This window comes from Synchiropus splendidus, chromosome 12 (assembly GCF_027744825.2).
Source record: "Synchiropus splendidus isolate RoL2022-P1 chromosome 12, RoL_Sspl_1.0, whole genome shotgun sequence".
Classification (NCBI taxonomy): Eukaryota; Metazoa; Chordata; class Actinopteri; order Syngnathiformes; family Callionymidae; genus Synchiropus; species Synchiropus splendidus.
Genome location: NC_071345.1, coordinates 12,615,921 through 12,634,833, shown reverse-complemented (window position 1 = coordinate 12,634,833; position 18,913 = coordinate 12,615,921). Strand labels below are relative to the sequence as shown.

The window sequence follows — 18,913 nt, the reverse complement described above, 5'->3', positions numbered from 1 at the left end:
TTGGAAAATCACACCAGAAAAAGATATGACTCAGAACAGTTTATTTACAACCAGTAGCAACTGCAATAAAAAAAAAAAAAATAGTTCAGAGCAGCTCCGGTCAGCAAGTAAAGCGCCACCTACAGGTCTATTGTCCACATGTAAAAAAATACATCAAACAAATTGACAAAGTATTGTGTGAGAGGGGCAGTTGAGAACGTTGTCAGCCCAGCTAACACAAGGTTCTTAAACACAGCATGAGGATGGCAGGATGTGTCTCTCCTCCTCACAAAGGCGTTTGTTATCTTTGAGCCTCCTTTTACAACCTGATTCTCTCATGCAGTGAACATCATCACTCATTTACTCAACATGCAATGCTGCTGCCACAAAAACAACATACCACAAACAAGCCCTGGAGTCTCTTGACTGGACTGAATATTTACACAGTTGTACACAATATGTGTTAAACACAGTTGACTATTTAAGAAATCCACTCTAAAACCATTATAAACACCAAAAACAAAGTGAAATCGATTCTGACAGTAGACGCAAAAATGAAACAGAGCGTACCTAATAAGAGCATTCGAAGTTATACATCTGTTGTTTTCTACTGCCAGTCATGAGAGAATTTATTATGATAAACTATTACTTTTGTGAGTCTAGTGACATTAAGCAGTTTGGTCCCATCCAATCTAACCATCCTGGGCCATACAGGTCACTATGGACATTTAAAGGGAACGGAAGTTGCTTTCAAAAAATTGCCCATCGCAGACATTGCCTTCATTTTCAATACCAGTTGTTCACTCTAAATGACAAAATGACTTAAAAAGGTGTTTTTAATATTTTTTTACAGTGGTTTAAACATGATTTGAGACAGATTTGAGACAGTCTTCTGTACCATCATCAAACTTGGAAAAGGCATATCAAGTCAGCAGTTTTTGCAAGAGGAAAGAAAAAAATCATAGTGTAGCTACTGTTCACCCACATACTCGGACAGGTTTTTGGTTGCCTGTCTTGGAAGGTTTTCTGTTGACTGTCCATCTCCAAGGAGACCACAGTTCAGGCCCCTGCCCAAGTGAAGGGATGACATTCCCTCTTTGATACCTCCTGGTTTCCATCCAGTCAGAGCTAGCTTTGGAAAAAGCAAATTCCCGCCGGCCTACATGATACTGCTGTGAATGACTATGTGAGTTCAATAACGCCTTAAGTAACAGCCCAAGTAACCGATGCAGGGTTTCCATAACGCCATGGACTTAAAACATGATTCTCGCATGGATCCCAATCTGACTTGAAGGGCGACTAAGATTTATGACAGGGATTAAGAAGTTCCTCCGTTGATATATCCTCCCGTCTCGTCCTCTCCAGTTTCCATACGCATGCCTTCTTGCTTCCTGTTGACTGTGCTCTCTTCGCTGGTCCATTTAGAACGCTGAATGTTTGGTCCAGTTGGGGCGTTGCGTATGATAAATCTGGCCCTTCCACGTGGGACAGTTCCTTTGCCCTCCCCTCGAAGATTGTTTGTCCAATTGGATTCCTCGCCTCCGTCTCTGATCTCATGCTAGGAGAGGAGTGAAGGCACATGAATATTAACACAACGTTGTTACTGGTAGAAAGAAAAGAGTGAGCGCCACCCTGTGCCTTACCTAACCCCAGCCTCTGTCTCTTTTTACGTGAGGCCCACGGCAGTGGAAGGCAGACCATGTGCTTCAATTGAAAACCCACTGCATCAACATGCAACGCTGAAGGCTTCGCACAGGACGCAGTAGTCCATTTACCCAACAACTATATATTATGTTGAAACACCTGTCTACTCCATGTTTCGCTCTTGAAAGTGCCTTAAACTAATCTAATTCAAATTTAAAGTTAAATCCCACAATTGTATTCAATGTGAAAGACTTATCAGTTGACTACTGCCTACGCACAGGGGGGTTCCCGACAAAATAAAGAGCCAGCTCACTTCCTTCTGGATTGAAGTGTTGTGCCCAAATATTTCTCCCACTATGGCAACATGTGGTTAAAATGGTGAAACGCTTGTTCATTGATGCAATTTTTTCCTTATAATTCCCTGGAAATGGTCTGTTAAGAGGGTTGTTATGGGTTTTGCGTGATGGCAGATAAAAGCTTGTAATAAAAAAAATGTACCTGTCAGGTAGTGATGGGTCGATGACGTTTCATGAAACAGTAATGCAGGGTTGATGAAACAGTGTCCTTTTTTTCACTGGCCACTAGATGGCGCTCTTGGTTTAGAAATGATGTGATGTTTCATTGAAATAGTGGTTCAAATCCAAACATTATATAGCAGCCAGTGCCAGTGAAAATCACGACACTGTTTCATGAAACCTCATCTACCCTTCAGTACTGTATCATGAAACCTCATCGACTTATCACTACTATTAGGCAATCATGATGTGTGGGATTAGACTTTATATTCTTTATAAATTTTGGAATTTTTGATGTTTCACTCACTCTTTTAAAGGTTCTTTAAAGAATCCGACCATAGATGCCGGATGCAAGTCATCGCGAGCGGAAGGTAGTGAGCAGGCTGTGCATGTATTCAATGAATATACATTCTATTTTCCGTGCACCGTGGACTGCGTTCAAAATTATGATGGAGTTTGACACCATTGAACTACACAATGTGGGATCTTGCCGTTCCTTCCTTGCGCTAGTTACAAAGGAATCCTCAAGTCTGTTTCTTGTAGTCTAATCTAATGGCAGCAGGAAGGCAGTTGGATTTTTCCTTACCGAGTCCTTGAACTTGACTCTTGATACTGTCTCATGAGCAAGGCATTTGGCCAACATAGATATTTTTGTCCAGACATTGATATCAACTTTTTTTTTTTTATTTCACACAGTGTCTGAGTCCAATACCAAGTAGTGTTTCCGGCCCCTTGTATATTCTGGGTCCCAGTCTTCTTGGTAAACCCGTGAGTTGCTTACTTGTTCTCTGTTGCCTTTGTTCCAACTCCTTCCACGCAGGCGCATTTGCTGTAGTTAGACATGTGAACTGTTAATTCAGGCGCCTCTGAAAAGCTTTGGGTTTAGACTTACAAATTTGTCACGTATTCTGTCTTTCTCAGCATCTCCTGGTGACATCCCTTGCACAAAATGGCTTCTTGAAGCAGCCTCATCCTCCTGTTGCAAATTTTTGTCCAGAGAATCCTCATCTCTTTGTGACAGAGAGGAAGACGAAGAGGAGGATGAACTGGAGCGGCAGCGCTTGCTCTTACTTTTCCTACAAAGGAGAATCGCACATTCATCTCCGCCCTCAGACTCTTTTGTGACATTTGAAGTTGGCATACTTTGACTTCTTGTGGTGTTTCTCCTCAGACCTTTCACCGCTAGATTCCCTGTAGTCAAGCATGTCGTCTCCCAGCTCCTCACTGTGATCTTTTTCTCTTCTGGTAGACTTTTTGCGGCGTTCTATATCCAAACGTAGATCCATGGGATCCCCCTTGAGTTTTTCCCCGGTCTGCTTGAATGAAAATAGAGCAGAAAGTCGTGGACAGTTTTTGGATTAGTGAGTGAATTTTATTTGACATAGTTGAGGCTGAAGGTCTATCTGGAATTGTAGTAGCTAAAAATTGTCCTCGGAAAATGTTCAAAAGCAGGGCGAAATTTTATGAGAATCAAGTTAAGCAACAGTTTGAAATGCCAGTTGTTTTATAAGGATGATTACGAATACAGACCACACTCTTACAAAATGTTTCCTCTCCTAAACTGAAACAAATTTGGAAGAGCCAAACATTGGCTCACCACTCTGCCCCCAAGTCGGATCTGTTCCTTCTGTCTCTGGTTCTAGATGGCTTTTTTCCTCTACATTATGTTGGGTCTAGTATGAGCTTGTTGGCTTGTATGTGCTTAGTCAAAAAGAGGTTAGCCATTACATGAACAATGCGGGAACAAGAAAGACATTGCGGACTAATGTGCATCGGATTTAGGATAACAATTTCTTGGATGACACAGTCCTGGATCTGTATTAGGAAGTAGACATGTTCTGACTTCTGAACAGCAAAGAGAAGAAAGAAAGGAATCGACCGACTGGTCTTTCTGGGCTTCTAAACTGTGCTGATAGTTGTCAGGCACCATGCTTGTAAGACGCTAGCAAGCAAACCTTCAAATCTCTGGCCTCACCACATCCATAGTCCTATTAAAAACCTTTAAATGCCAGAGTTACCCTAAGTTAAAGGTGGACTTGTTTGAAAAAACAAAACAGTCATAAGGGCTACTAGGGTATTTTCATCAGTCGAAGATACTTACTGGGATTTTTACTTCCAGGGGCACTTTTGGCACAGCAGCCTCCATTTTTGAGTGTATGTACTTTTGTCAGGCTTGTGCCCACTGTATAACCAATTCAGCACGAAGGCGATGTACAACAAACAACAAAGTCAAAGTTCCTTATTTTGCACTTGCATTTCTCACACTTTGAGCATCGCCTTCCAAACAGCGAAGGTCTAAAGGCACCTGCATGCTCACTCCAGTTGTTTGTTTGTTTGTTTTTTCCAACACATGTCATACTGCAAAATATTCAAGTCACCTTGAAAGTGCCATCTTCACAGCTTTTCATCGCCCCAAAAAGTTGAGCGTTTTTCTTAAAAGCACTTGGTGAAACATCAATTATCCTGCGACAGGGAGACATGAAACATTAGGCAACAAGTCACAAGGACTTCACACTTGACAGCTCAGAGAATTCCAGATCGAGTGGTTGGGACAATAGAACTGACCTTTACCAAGCAGGTAGAGAAAGTGCTATACCTGAGAGTTGCCTATAAAGGACGTGAAGCCGTGGCACACGGAGTTGGTCACTTAAAAGTCAACTCTACCTGTGAATCTCTGGACTTTTTCTTAGCTTCATCATTTCCTTCTCTGCAGCTTGTCTTTGGTACATGGCGAAGCGCTGGCTTAGAGACATTCCTGATGGTGTCGCATGATGGGCTGGTCAAGGAAAGACAGGGATAAGTGACTGTGCCCTCAAAGAGTATTATTACTTCAAATACTTCCATGTAGTGATGGGTAGATGAGGTATCATGACACAGTATCGAAGGATTGATGAGGTTTCATGAAACAGTGTCTGCATTTTCATTGTTTCATCAACCCTGCAATACTGTTTCACGATACCTCTTTGACCAGTTACTACTTCTATGGTTTGCAAGTGAAGAGAGACAATGTGTCTGTAGTCATATACTTTGTACAAGGAATACTGTATTTCATGCCTCAACATATGATATATGACATGAGGGCCCCTCAATACTATAGACAGAATGACAGAAAACATATAAATCTTAAATGTAACTTAAATTTTACTACTTAAATATTTTTAAATAAATCATGACAGTATCCTCAAAATATATTTTTTTAATTCTATTTAATTTCATTTTAAATACATTTTATTTAATTCTCAATATGAATTATTTTTTAAGTGATGAACAGATATATGGATAAAACATCTAAATGTGGAAAAGACACTTCATTATGAGTTGGCTTTTCATTCAATGGTTTTCATACATTTGTTTTAAAGTACAAAATTCTACAACTTTTGCTCTGACCTCATATGGGCCGTTCAAACACTGGAAATGGTCACATTTGGCCCCTGTGCCTCACTTTGCCTATGTCTGCTGTTTATGGTGCCAAATGTTCCTTTTTTCACTATTTTTTTGCCCTTTTGGAAACTGCGAAACGGAAGGTTTGCTCGAATGCAACTCACTTGTATTGGCCCAGAACCTCTCTTTATGAATCACAAACGACAGGCACTTCTTTCCATATGCCCACATGAGCCTTGAAACATCCTTGCAAGCTGCTCTAACCACATCCCTTTTGACTCACTGTGAAAGTTTCAGCGATGACTGGGATCCTCACCTTAGAAACCAATAACCGTTCGTTCACAACATCCACTGCGTCTTTCCCCTCTGGATGTGGTTGATATTTTGACCTCACAGCAAAGCATGACATTTGACAGCAGGCCACTGTTTCACACAATAACAGTGTGGCAAAACGGTATGTTTTTTTTTTGCTGTTCCTGGTAATATGCGGTAAGAGGAACATTTCAAAACACCATGTCTGTCACCCATGAATTGTTTTGAAATGATTTAGGCTTTGTTAAAACTGTTTTAAGTAAAAGGCCTGACGACAGAAGCAAATATATCCATGAATAAGTTGACTCATGCTGAAAGTTGAAGCTCATGTTGACGCGGGGAGAACTCACCTCTGACGTGGTGGACGATAGCAACTATGTGTTGAGCAAACATTTCAGTAGGCAGCCTCTGCGTGTGAGGAGTCTGCACATGCTGGAAAATGGAGCGAAACTCTTGGTCCCTTTTCGAGGATTGTGCGAGACTGTGTGAGAACTCTCGCTCTTCGGCCAAAATGTCAGCAGCACTACAAAAAGAAAACGCAAGGTGCGTTAGGTGTGTTATTTTACCTAGATATTAGATATTAGAGTATGAAGTCTCACCCTATGAAGTTTTCTCTGAAGTAATCCATTCTTATATTACATTTTGGTTCCTGTCTTCTCAGGGACGCAAAAGACAACTCATCTCTCTGATTCATAGACTTCTCTCTCTCTGGGTTTCTTCCCTTCGAAGTTGCCATGATGGAGGACGCCACTGATTTAGCCAAACTCCTTTTATCAGAAGTTTCCTCGCAATTTCCACGAAGTTCCTTCTTAGCGAAAGTCTTATCGTGGCTTTGAGTGGGATACCTCTCATCCCCTTCATTCTCATGGTCACTGCTGCTCTGCGAATAAGTGACACTCTGCCATTTTCCGAAACCTGAGAAAGCAACTTTCTGCTTTGAGGGCTCATCTTCATGAGGAGATGACTTGAGGTTTGACCTCTTTAATGTCTCGTCCTTATTGCGGTCGTTGCTCGGAAAAGGCGATGTTTTGCATTTCAGAGACACTTCGCCATCGCTGTCTGTATTGTTTTCTCTAGATGCAAGGGTAGAAATGGCCTTGGCTTCTCTGTTGTTTATGCTTTTATGCTCCCCATCCGAAGCATCTGATGGCGTGACGCCCAGAGTTTGTGACTTCTTATTCTGTTCCTCCAAAAACCTAAACAATGAGAGAATAATGATCAGAACAATAAGTGATTTTCAACGGTACAATACCAGTCAAGCTCTAGAGCATAGGTGTCGAACTCATGATCCGGGGCCAAATCCGGCCTGCCATGTCATTTTATGCGGTCCAGCACCGAAAAACTGCATTACTTCTAACACATGTCGACCCATGGAGATAGCCAAGGTTTCCCATTCAACATGCTGCATTTTAGTCCACAGGTAATGAATGTGAACAATTCATTCTGAATCCTCCAACCTTGAAAACCTTACTGAAATCCATGATGTTTAAGTCGTAACGTTATGTACGGATCCAGATTAGTTCGATTCATTAAGATTAAAAAAATGTAATCTTGCGTGACAGAGTTGGATCCTTCTGCTATGGAGTACGTTCAGAAAGTAGAGCCAACACTTACTTTTTAAAAGCAACGGAGAGGGCTAGTTTATCCGCATCCGTGTATTCGTCACTGGAGAAGAAGTCAAAGCTAGAAAGCATTGGATTCAGACCGTCTTTTGCAGGTTTCTTGGTCGAGGATGAGCCACCTGTCTGTGAGGGGTCACCCTCGTTCGTTTTTTTCTGGGTAGACGCTTGGCTGCTTTGGACAACAACACCAGCAGAGCTCTCCTCTGGATCGGCTCTCTTAGGACTGTTGTTCTCACTCAAGCCTTTCTGGCTCCCTTCAGTTTTCTCACTGGTTTGGCCATCAGGGGCATCGTCCATCTGAACAAGGGCCTTTTCTTGTCCATCACCATCTTCTTCTGAGTGGACATCTTTGGAGGCCTTAACCTGTTCTTTCTCCTCTTTGGCCGTTTGATTTGCCTGCACATATGATAGTCTGTTTTTGGGGGAGGAGGAGTGCGAAGAAGGAGAAGAATGGTGAGAGATTCTAGACAATGGTGTAGAGGATCGGTCAGAGTGGCGTGAATGACTCTGGGTGGGGCTCCTGGAGCATTTCTGGGTGTTGTAGTATCCGTCCTGTGAGTACCTTTGCTGCTGTTGTTGCTTTGGAGGACGCTGCTTGTTGTTTTTCCAGTAGTTTCGGTAATTATTGTTGTTGTAACCGCCACCACCACCTCTCCCACCACGCTGGAAGCGTCCACGGGGGAAGTAGCCCCGGCCTCTTCCTCTGAAGTTGTACGGCCTTCGGGAGCCATGGTGGTATCCACGGAAATCACCACTGTTTTGGTAGGCCTTTGGGTATTTCTTCTCCCGTTTATAAGAAGGAGAATAAGATCTGGACCGTGACCTTGACCGTGACCTTAATTTGTGACACACAAAAGGAATAAGAAAGGGCAACTTCAGCAACCACACAAATGTTATTTACTGTTTTACTGGAATGGTGGTACAAACATACAGTCAAAGGGCTTTATTTGTTGTCCCCTTGTGAACAAAAATGTAATAAATGTATAATTTCCTTAACCTATAATGTGTGCTTATAACTGTGTACTGCAACTCAACATTTCTGTCTAAATAAAATCAGTATTAAATATTGGATCAATAGGGAGTCAGAGGGGTAGAAAAATGTGGCTGGATTGTCCCATCTGATCCAACTGTCACGCAACTCTTTAAACTCCAAATAAAGTCCAGGCCGCTCCCGATATAACGGTGTCGGAACACTTGCGTTTGTTGCATATAGATCCACTCAGGTTGACTCTGGCGACCCCTGTTGTCCGCAGCTGACAAAAGTCAGCAATAAATATGCAAAGATCAGCACTGAAATAGCAAAAGATGTGATGGCATACGTTCCGTTTCCTATATACTTCAAGTCAAGTACTCCACTAACCTTGCAAAAATACCTGACTTGACTATGACTAATGCTTTATGTTACAGCATGCAATACCTTTTATGTCCGCATGGTGTCTCTGCAGCACTAGAAAAAAAATCACCTACTGCGCTAAACAGTGCTGAGCTGAAAATCACACTAGGCGCATTATTCTCTACTTAAATTAGAACCAGGGTAAAAACGTTGGTGAAAGATTGAAGTTATGTGAAAACATTTTGACTCATAAAAGGGTATTCCGCTGTCACAATAAGAGATTTTAGGTGTCACCAATCCAGATGGCCCAGAGCTATAAAAGTTGAGAACACTTTCTCTAAACTTCAAAATGCTATACCTATAAATAAGTGCAGTTAAACTTCATAAAAACATATACTGGAGAAAACAGACAGTAGCATGTGGATACTGTAGCCATGCAGTTTTTAAAGCCAAGAAACTCCTGTAACAAAGACATAATGTTGAGGACTTACCTCTTGTGTTTTTTCATTGGAATATAGAGAATAAAAAGAGCAATGCGCTCAGCAGCATTGCACGTTTACTATGCGAGCTGCAGAAATGGACATCTCTCTCCTTCTCCAGACAGTTCTGCTAGAGCTGAGTCACAAGGATTTGAAAAAGGGGGAGGGTGTCTACATGAGTGCTTTGACTCTGCTTACTGTTCACTGAAGCCTGCCAAGTGGAAAGCAGAGTAAATTCATGTTGAACTGAGTTGGGCCTGTTTGCAGGTACAACGTATGATAATTTTCTGCTGTGTGGGTGCAAGGGACCTTTGTGAGCACAGGTATTTCTAAATAAAATAAAATTTCAAAAAACATCGCATGTATATCTATATCCAGAGAGTTTGAGCCAACTTCGATGAAGAGGTTAGTTCTGTTTTACGTGCTGTTTTTAGACATTGGACAGAATTTCCCAAGAGAATTAAATCTCTTGTCCTGCTGTGGCTTTCGTCTTCACCAACAGTAGAGACACCTGAGAGCACTCCACTCAGCGTTATAGTCACTTCTTACTCCTCCAATTGAATTAGTATTCAAGGTTATTGAGGGTTGTTGGTCCTCTTCCGAAGGGACACTTGAATTTAATCCAATCCAGTTATAGCTGAATGAAACCGGCCAACAGAGGGATATCATCTGCAGAAACAGTTGTGATAAATGCCTTACGTTTCCACCCTTAAATATGCCTTGAAATGAAGTCTAGCTCAGTCATGTATTGGTAAAAAAAAATATAAAAACAATTGTCTCACTGAAATGATGTGTTGTAATAGTCTATTTTATTGTGCTCTTTCTTCCCATTCTTAGAAAGTTTTTTTTTTTTAATCCAGGGTTGTGTGCAGTCGGTACTTCCTCACAGTAACTGTCATTTTTGTAGAATCTATTGATGGTTTTATATTTAAAAAAAGGAAACCAGTGGTTTTGGTTTCCCAGCTTATTTGCACCATTCAAATCTAGTTCCTCATTTCTCCGTCTCACCATGATCAAGACTGATATTTACATTTAGGTTACCAGAAAGAGAGCGTCCGAGTGCTGCCACACACAGCAGTATTTCACTGTAAATTCCTGTCTCAAACTCATTAAACCTGCAATAATATTCACTTTAGCTTGATTAAATCCAGGGAGCTGAACTTTTTTTTTCCAAAACACCAATTTCCTTTTGACACAGACACCTTCTTCAGATTCCACTAAAACGTAACGCTCCAGGGTCTTCAGGATGTGCTGATGAATACGAACACAACGTGCCAAACTGCCTCCCTTTTAAAGCACCTCACTGCTGAAACAGTAAATGCAAACCACTACTGCTGATCTACACCTTATATTCAGATGAGGAATTTCTTTGGATGCATAAAAGATGTTTTTCAATTTGGGAGTGGGTTGGAGTTTCTCATGTGTGAGCGACTAGTTTGCCAAGAAAAACACAAGCCACATGAGACATTACTGTTAAAAAAAGAAAAAAGACAAAGAGATGCATACAAATATGGAGGCTTCGATGTCTCAACTTTTCAAAGCAACCCTCTCGACAAAGTAAAAAGTGACGTATAATTATTCAACTGAAGGCAAAGCTACTGCAAGAAAATGACGCACCTTTGTGTAGCAGTTCTAAATTGAGTCTAAGCAGGTGCACACAAGTGTTGGGTTTTCCATAGTTGCTTCATTCAGTGTGTTGTAGTCCTCTGTGCCACGGCTCATTGTCCACAAGCAGTGGTCGACGGCCTTTTTTTATTTTCCCAGAGTGGGACGGACAATATTTAATGGCAACTTAAACACTTAAAATTATTAACGTCAATAATTATAATTTCATTAAAAGCTTTTTTTATTATATAATTTTGTGCCACCATTCCTTGAAGGCCAAATGTAGGTATCGTGTCATGTGACTACAAAGAGCGTCACAGAGAGCCATGATCAAAGCAAACGTGTACCTGTAGCGATGCTTCCCTGATCGGGATCTTGAGCGACTCCTTGAGTAGGAGGTCGAGCGGGATCTTGACCGTGACCTGGATCGGGATCGAGAGCGGCTCCGAGATTTAGAGACGGACTTTGTGGATCTGGACATCACTGCAGATGGTCCCCCTCTTGCTGTCCTGGATAGAAGATGAATTTAGTGCGGGTGTATATCAGGACATTTCCCGAGGATACAGTGTTGGATAATCACCCTCCGAAACAGTTTCCAGAGATATTACAGACCGACTGAAATCCAACTGGTGACTGATCCAAATGGATCATTACGTCGCTTCAAACGCTGTCCTCAAGCAGAAAGTGCATGATAAAGCGCAGCAGCTGTCCTAAGGAAAGAAGCCAAACTGTCGAAGCGTGGCTGAAGAGAACCTGTTTTATTTAGTCACTCATCATTTGCATAAAGGGCCATCGCACATCAGTCATCTGACTAGTTTACTAGAAGCAAAAATACATTTGTCTCTGGCTAATCATTTATTTTCTGAGGAGGACATTCTTTATACATAAAGGCAAACATGCAGTTCGAAGTGTGTTGGTATTTATTGGACAAGTGAAACCATATAAAACGCAATCTTTATCGTTGTTAATTCTGGTGGACATGCTACGATATGGTAGGAGTTTTTCCACCGCTAGTTCTGAGAATCGTGTCTTGGAAAGAACTGAAGGATGAACGCAACATCTCTTCTTTAAGATTTTCTTGTTTCTTTTTGTTGAGAATATATGACTCTAACCTGCGTCTCTACTCTTAACAATGACATCTGACCAAGCCTATAAACAAGAGAAATACATTTAAAAAAAAAAATTGGGACCTCAAAGAAGTCCTGTATTTGCTATGTATAAGCTGTTATACATGGCTTTGCTTTCTCAACAATCCTGAACCTAAATGATCACTGTCACCAGAAAGCTGGACTCTCGGTAGGTGAGACATGGAGGCGCCGAGAACCATGATGGAGGAAGCTCTCAAGCATGTGTAGTATATGGGCACTGAAGAGCTTCTGAAGAATTTTAATATTGGCAATGGAAATACTGCAGAAATCCTGGATGAAACATTGTTCTGCACAACTAGTAATAACAACAGTACAGTCAGTGTGATGTTAATCTTTGAAGCCACATATTATGTTCCAGATACAAATCCATGTATATGCTTGTATTTTTTATTGAAATAAAATGCATATATGCAGTATGTAATCTTTGTTATTGGTAGCTGTAGTGTGTTCACCTTAACTGCCTTGGAATTCATAGTAAGGTGGTCAGAAATTTGCCTAAACAATTCAGTTGAACATTATAATAAAAACATGACAAAAGACAGCAATAATAATAATAATAATAATCTGACATATTGTGCAAATATCTTTTGAAATAAAATCTTTTAAAATTAAGTTTAAAAAAATCTGTTAAAAATAAATCTTTTTTTTTATCTGGGTGACTAGAAAAAAAAAAAGGCAGAGTAATGTTTTACTCTTTCAAGCTTTTGAACAACAGCAAAAAAAAAATCTTGAAAACATCCACCTGCTTTTGAAGATGAGATGCTTTCAGGCAGTGGCATGCTGTGGAACCAGCCTGTGCACTCCCCGCACACAATTGAATCATAACCCATCATTAAGCATCACATTTCCTCATAAACGAAAATATAATAGCTGTTGTTAAATGAGATGAAAATAAGACGTTGTCTTATCTGACTAATGGAAACTTATTTTCACCCCCCAGACTTCACATTGTGATTCCATGGCCGAAGCATCTTCTGCTCCTCCTGGATTTACAAGGCATTATCTTTAAACCATGATCCTCAGAGTGCAACAAATGCCACATATCAAATGACTGATCTTCCATTATCCTCTGGGACTGAGCAGGGAGCAAATTCCCACTGCACATGACAGGTATTTTAAAACTGGTCCACACTACCACATGGTGGTCTCTGGGTTGGTGCTATTTTGGAGAGCACTGAAATGGATCTTCTGACTCCACTGAGCACTCTCTGATCATCCCACGATCCGCCTTCCTCCCTTTTGCCAGGCTTGTCGCGTTTGGCTTCCTGGGAACAATTTCCTCAACGGTTTCACCTCAACAAACCCTGAACTTTTGCTGACAGCGCACATTTTCATCATGACAATATAATTTTAGATGGTCTCACTTTGTTTCAGTGATTTCATGTTTGAAGATGTAGAACGCCAGATGAAAGACAACCTGTACTTTTGTTGTCAATTCATCCTCACAGAGGACTTCCACAGATGACTCAGCATCGTGGGAAGACACAGGATGTATTGTGGCTGCTTTGTTGGTCGACTGACAGTCATGAAAGACAAGCCCTCTGGATTATTACTATCATTAAACATGAGAATGAATGAAAAAATTCTTCGGTAAGTAGTTGACTGTCTTCACTGTGGCACTATATTTACCAACGTACGGTGACACATCTGACAGTGGTTGTCTAGTTACATATAGGAGGACGTGTAAAAAAATCAAATTTGTTTATTCTGCAATTCACCTTAATCTGGTGTATCAGTTTGTTTTGAGAAGTCGGGGACGATGATTTAAAATGGGTTGCACTTTAGATCAGGCTCCTATAGAAGAATCTGACACAGGCTTATGACATGTGTTAAGTAGAATGTGACATTTTTTACTGATGTGTAATGTAAACATTTGTCCACTAGTCAATCCCTCTTTAGCGAGGCTTTCTTTTTGTCCACTTACGGCAGAGGTGGGCAGTTAAATTTGCTAAAAGGCCACATTATAAACTGTAACTGTTGTGGGGGGCCATCATGCCAAAAGAAAGGTGGTGATGACTATCAAACACGACGGAAAAAAATCTTAAGTAATAATGACAAAATGCTATGAGGAAGTGTAAATATACGGCCTATAAAAAATTTTTTATATGCATTATATTTGAATAGAAAACTATGAAAACTAACTATAAAACATCAAAGATGGAAAGGTAATTTTTGAATTTTTGGGGAAAATACATAAATTCCAAATGAAAAGAAGAAACAAAAATTACTGGCTAAAACGGAAACAGGATTAAAAAATGACAGAAATATGACTTTTTTTTTGTTTTAGTCTGACCTCATGAGGGCTGTAAAAACACAGGCAAGGGGCCGCATGTGGCCCCCGGGCCGCACTTTGCCCAGGTCTGACTTACGGCCACCGTAGATCATGCTACTAGCATGATCTGTTTGAGTTGTTCAGCCTGATATGAACAAGGAACAGTTTTTGACAGTCCGCGGGAGCAGCGCACGGCAAAGCTTTGGTTTTTAGGTACTTAATATTGATTCTTGTAAATCCTTTCAACACTTCGGTTGAGTTAAGAAGAACACCACCACGGTGTCAGAGGTTTTCACCAAACTTCCCCAACAAGAGATTCAAGCTTAAGAACACACACTCACACGCACATATACACACTCACACTTGAAGAATCTTCTTGCGACAGAAAGCAGCAGCTGTATAATCCTCCTCACCTGTTGATGTCATGGAAGAGCAACTATCAACAATGGTCGAGCAACTTGATACGCAGCTCAAAGGAACCCTGCACTCCATCAAGTGGCCAATCATTAAGCGCGAGATGCCGCAGAGGCAGCTGGAATCACATTTGCTATCTATATGAGAACGCCGCGCTGGCTATTTCAGAAGGCACCCGGCAACTGTCTTTCGGCACCATCTCACTGAATGGTGGCGGACGCACCGACTGCTCCCTCAAGTCGCCTCACATGCTGAGGCGGTTAGCGATAGCAGAAGCGCCGGTGTTGCAGTTAAGCGCAAGATAAGCTGGACAGCTTCCTGCTCAAGTTATTAAAAGAAAACAACTGCTTCTGAATAGAGTCTTTCACTCACTGGTTTCACTTTTGAACCGACAGAGTGACTGCTTCACTTCAAAACTTCTAATGTTGGATGCCAACTACCGCTCTGCAATTAATTCAGTTTAACACATTGATATTTTAGTGCCAGGTGTGCGGAGAGTGACGCAGGTAAACAATTCCAATATGATTTGTTATTTTTGTTCTCCGAGTGCGTCACTGCTGGTATGAATATGAAAATGAAAATCCCTTCACTCCAACAGACCAAGAGGTCCTGGTGACAGGGCCAAGGCTGTGGAGAGCTTTAAGCAAGACTTGTTTAGTTTGAGAGCTTAGCAAGAGCGTGACTCCAAGGGCCAGAACCTTTTATAGAAACAAACAAAACAACTGGCCCACATTAGCGTTTGTCTTGACTGCTGCGTTACAAGATGGTTTAGTATAACTGTACGATAAACACATTGAAACCAATACTGAACCCAAGACATTTGATTTTACTCAGCTCCACTGACAATTGTGATGGAATTTTTTTTTTTTTACTCTTCAGAATAATGGCAAGTTACTGACTTTGGAAAGCAACTGGTGAAGGCTGCCTCATTGTTTTTGGTTGTATCATTCCTCCTAGTTTTCAGAACTCTGAGTGCAGACTGAGCTTCTCACAGATGCTCAAGGTTGTTGCTACATTCTGGTTTGTTATCTTCAACGTTGTTGTGTGCCCCACTTGTCCAAGTTGGGGTTTGCTCAGAGAAAATTCCTCAGACAGAGTTTCAACTTCATACTGTGGACTTGTATTCTCTCTTTACACTTTTTAAGATTCTTCAATAAATATTCATAAAAGACAATTTGCTCTTTATTGAAGTCAAGAAATTCCACAACAACTGATCTACTATTAAGGAAATAAGAAACTTATCCCATATTAGAACTAATGCCTTGCTCATTTTCTACTGAAATAGTGGGTTACTTTCAAATGCCAAGCATCTAAATCTGAATCCTTTCAATGTGTTTTCTTTGTTGGTAACGGTGTCCAGTTGAGTGTGGCTGCAGAGTCGTATGCCTTCTTATCAACTGTCTTGTTGAGCTGTGTCTAGCAGTAAACTTATCTACTGAGGCGCCAAAAATAGAGCATCTTTATCTTGCAACTATCTGTCGCTCTGCACAAATGAAAGTCTCAGAAATGTTAGATGCTTCAGTGTTTCATTGCCTTTAAGTTGGGCAAACAGCAAACACAGTTATTTATGTTCAAACAACACAAAGAGGGTTTTGTCATGACTATTTTTACTCATTTAATGAGACATGTTTAAATCCTGTCAGTGTGAAAGAACGCAACACATGCAGTACTTATACTGTTTTGGTGTTTGGCTAATCCGATTCAGACGCACCTTTTCATTGTGCTCCCACATCTGCTGTTTGTCAGAGGCTTGACCTCACAGAGGGACCAGGAAATTGGCTCTTTAATACCGTCTGACCCGCCGAAAGTGAAGTACATCTGTTCTATGTAGGCGGTCATGATCAGAAATCTGAATTTTAGGTTTTCAGAATGTGATAAAATATACAATATCATGATGCTGAGGAAACCTGCTGCTGAGTCCTTACAGTCCAGTAATGTTGTGATAAATGTCAATTGTTTTTTTAAAAACATTAAAACCCTCCCTGAGAGTGTAAAGTCAAAGTTAAGAACTTGTTGATGGTGGATGGAAAAGTGGTAGAGATGCTTTGGGTTACATTTAGTGTCTTGTTTTAGAGTCATCACTACATTTACTTCACTTATATTTCCTGACAAAAGTGTGGCGTTTATATTCAAGTGAGAAAATCAATAACAAAGTCAAATGCATACATCATGATCCTCTGTTTAAAATGTAAGTATTTTTTTTTTTTTATTACCCTTGCACTAGTATCACTCTACATGACAACTATTTTCTGTTTTTGACTATTAACTCATTTATATATCATAAAATATTGCCAATAATGTTTACAGACCAGCGTCTGTCCTGACAATACAACTGAAGCGAGCAATTCCAGTTTTAAATAATAAACTTTAAACACTGAATCTGCTCCAGACAGTGTTCTGTCTAGTTTGTGTCACAGGAATAATATACAGCTCTATGTGTGGGGACATTTTTGTGCAACAAAACATTGAATCAAAGCAATTAGACTGACTGCTTTGACCGCTAACAACAGGAGTCACACTGGTACTGACTGCCCAACGCATTTTGCTGGGATTCTAAAATCCACTGGTGGTCCACCAAAAGAGCTAGATTTGTGTTGTAACCATGGTGTTCGAATCTGCCAGTGAGCTCCACACCTTCCTCATTCATTGCTTCTTACAGCTGTTAATGTCAGATTTGACTGGATATCTTCACTCACCTGTTAGTTGTGGGTTGCTTCTGTCACATCCAGGTTCCCTGTGATGTTGTGTTGTTTGTCGTTGGTCTCTGTCGGCTGAACCAGACTTGTAACAAGTGTGTCAGCCGGACTGTGAGTGTGTGTAGTGAGACAGAGGGGGGTGTGACCACTCTGAGCTTCATGTTTCCGTCTCTGTCAAAACACGTTTGCTTTGTAAGTGGCACTGAGGAAGTTTAACCCCAGCTGTTCGAGCTCAACATAAACATGAATAATACTGAGATGAGGAGATTTATTTATTTATGTTTTGATATTAACGTAAGTTATGTTTGGAAATCTTCATGTCTTAATCTTTTTTTTTTTTTTTTTGCTATTTAATGTAAACAGATTTAATATTATTACCCGGCCTGACATTTGTTTACCACAAATACAAGCTTATTATTATTATTATTATTATTGGTCACTCTTGTGTTAATAACATCTTCCTTTATGTTACATTTAGAATAGATAGAAAATATTTAGCCATAAATCGCGAGTTAACTCAGCTTTTGTGTGATTATTATTCACACTTATCGAGTGCTTTTAGTTTCCATTCGTGAATAAATTCATAGTTAATTTCATCTTCAACATTATGTGTGCTGCAGCAGCGACTTCCTCCATAGTGCCAACAGAATGAATAACCCAGAGATGGTTAAGTACTACTTGGAAATAAGTCCAGATTATGGCACATGGCACTGTATCACCAGTTATGAAAAATGCTTTTCATGTGGTGTACAAAAACATTGACACAGGTCCAATCATGAATTGTGAGTCTTCCCCACAGCTATGGTGGAGTGACACCAGTCTTCAGAGGTTACTAGTGCCACAGTTAAAAGAATTTCAATTTTAAAATGCTTTTGTTCACTTGTTTTTTCAGTGCTCTCATCCTGCTTTTAATAACATTGACAATCCTAGCGAATCACTCGGAGGGTGCGCTGAGCCAAACCAGTCATTTCCCCTAAATACGACCTTTAAATAGTTGGACTGTGACATAATAATGTGACGTCATCGTGCGACATTTGAAGCTCACTCTTAATCTTTTTAATGAGAGCAATGTTCTTTAGTGGCCTTGAAACAAAGCAGCATAGAACAACTTCACCACATGGAAGTTGTAATATGCTGCTGTTTCAAGCCATGTTTTCCTGAACGCATCACCGTGTGGCAGCTCTCTGTGGAACAATGTTCAGATGAAAATTTCATTATGATCTTTGACATCTTTTTCAGTGGCTTTACCGACACAATTTGCATGTCAACATTGCTAAACACAGGTAAGACTTATAATAAGGTGCCTATGCAACATGCTTGTGTAACTGGGTGCAGCGTGAGGTTCCTTCCAGCTGAATGTGTTGGAATCACTTCCCTTCTTTCACAACTGTACATGAGACCAAACAACATTCCTCCGGTTTTTATTGTACTAATTTATTGTACTCGTAAGACGGGCTTCCTTGAACTAATTCATCTCACCATTCACAACCCGTGTTCTCTGACTTTGACCTGA

General features: G+C 40.6%; 1 protein-coding gene across 9 annotated transcripts; it reads right to left on the bottom strand.

Moving 5' to 3' along the window:
* Positions 1–47: 47 nt before the first annotated feature.
* Positions 48–17,584, bottom strand: thrap3a (thyroid hormone receptor associated protein 3a). Of its 9 annotated transcripts, XM_053881759.1 has the most exons (13): positions 17,402–17,584; positions 16,416–16,503; positions 11,218–11,379; positions 8,016–8,288; positions 7,446–7,865; positions 6,431–7,027; positions 6,182–6,354; positions 4,803–4,914; positions 4,517–4,601; positions 3,282–3,454; positions 3,031–3,214; positions 2,851–2,967; positions 48–1,537 (listed from the first exon to the last, which is right to left on the bottom strand). In XM_053881759.1, exons 2-13 carry the CDS (start codon positions 16,421–16,423, stop codon positions 1,298–1,300), a joined length of 2,544 nt encoding a protein of 847 aa, XP_053737734.1. In that variant the 5' UTR covers positions 16,424–16,503; positions 17,402–17,584; the 3' UTR covers positions 48–1,297. The 9 variants fall into 9 exon arrangements, with proteins under 9 accessions (XP_053737734.1, XP_053737727.1, XP_053737733.1 ...); XM_053881752.1 differs by having other exon boundaries at positions 7,446–8,288; positions 17,402–17,583; XM_053881758.1 differs by having other exon boundaries at positions 2,920–2,967; positions 7,446–8,288; positions 17,402–17,582.
* Between the last annotated feature and the right edge of the window lie 1,329 nt (positions 17,585–18,913).

Excerpts from the sequence above, each read along its gene's own strand:
- thrap3a (XM_053881752.1), bottom strand. Across the intron at positions 2,968-3,030 it reads ACAGAATACGTGACAAATTT|CAAATGCGCCTGCGTGGAAG; the intron begins GTAAGTCTAAAC and ends GTCTAACTACAG. Across the intron at positions 1,538-2,850 it reads GGGGCCGGAAACACTACTTG|CATGAGATCAGAGACGGAGG; the intron begins GTATTGGACTCA and ends CTCCTCTCCTAG.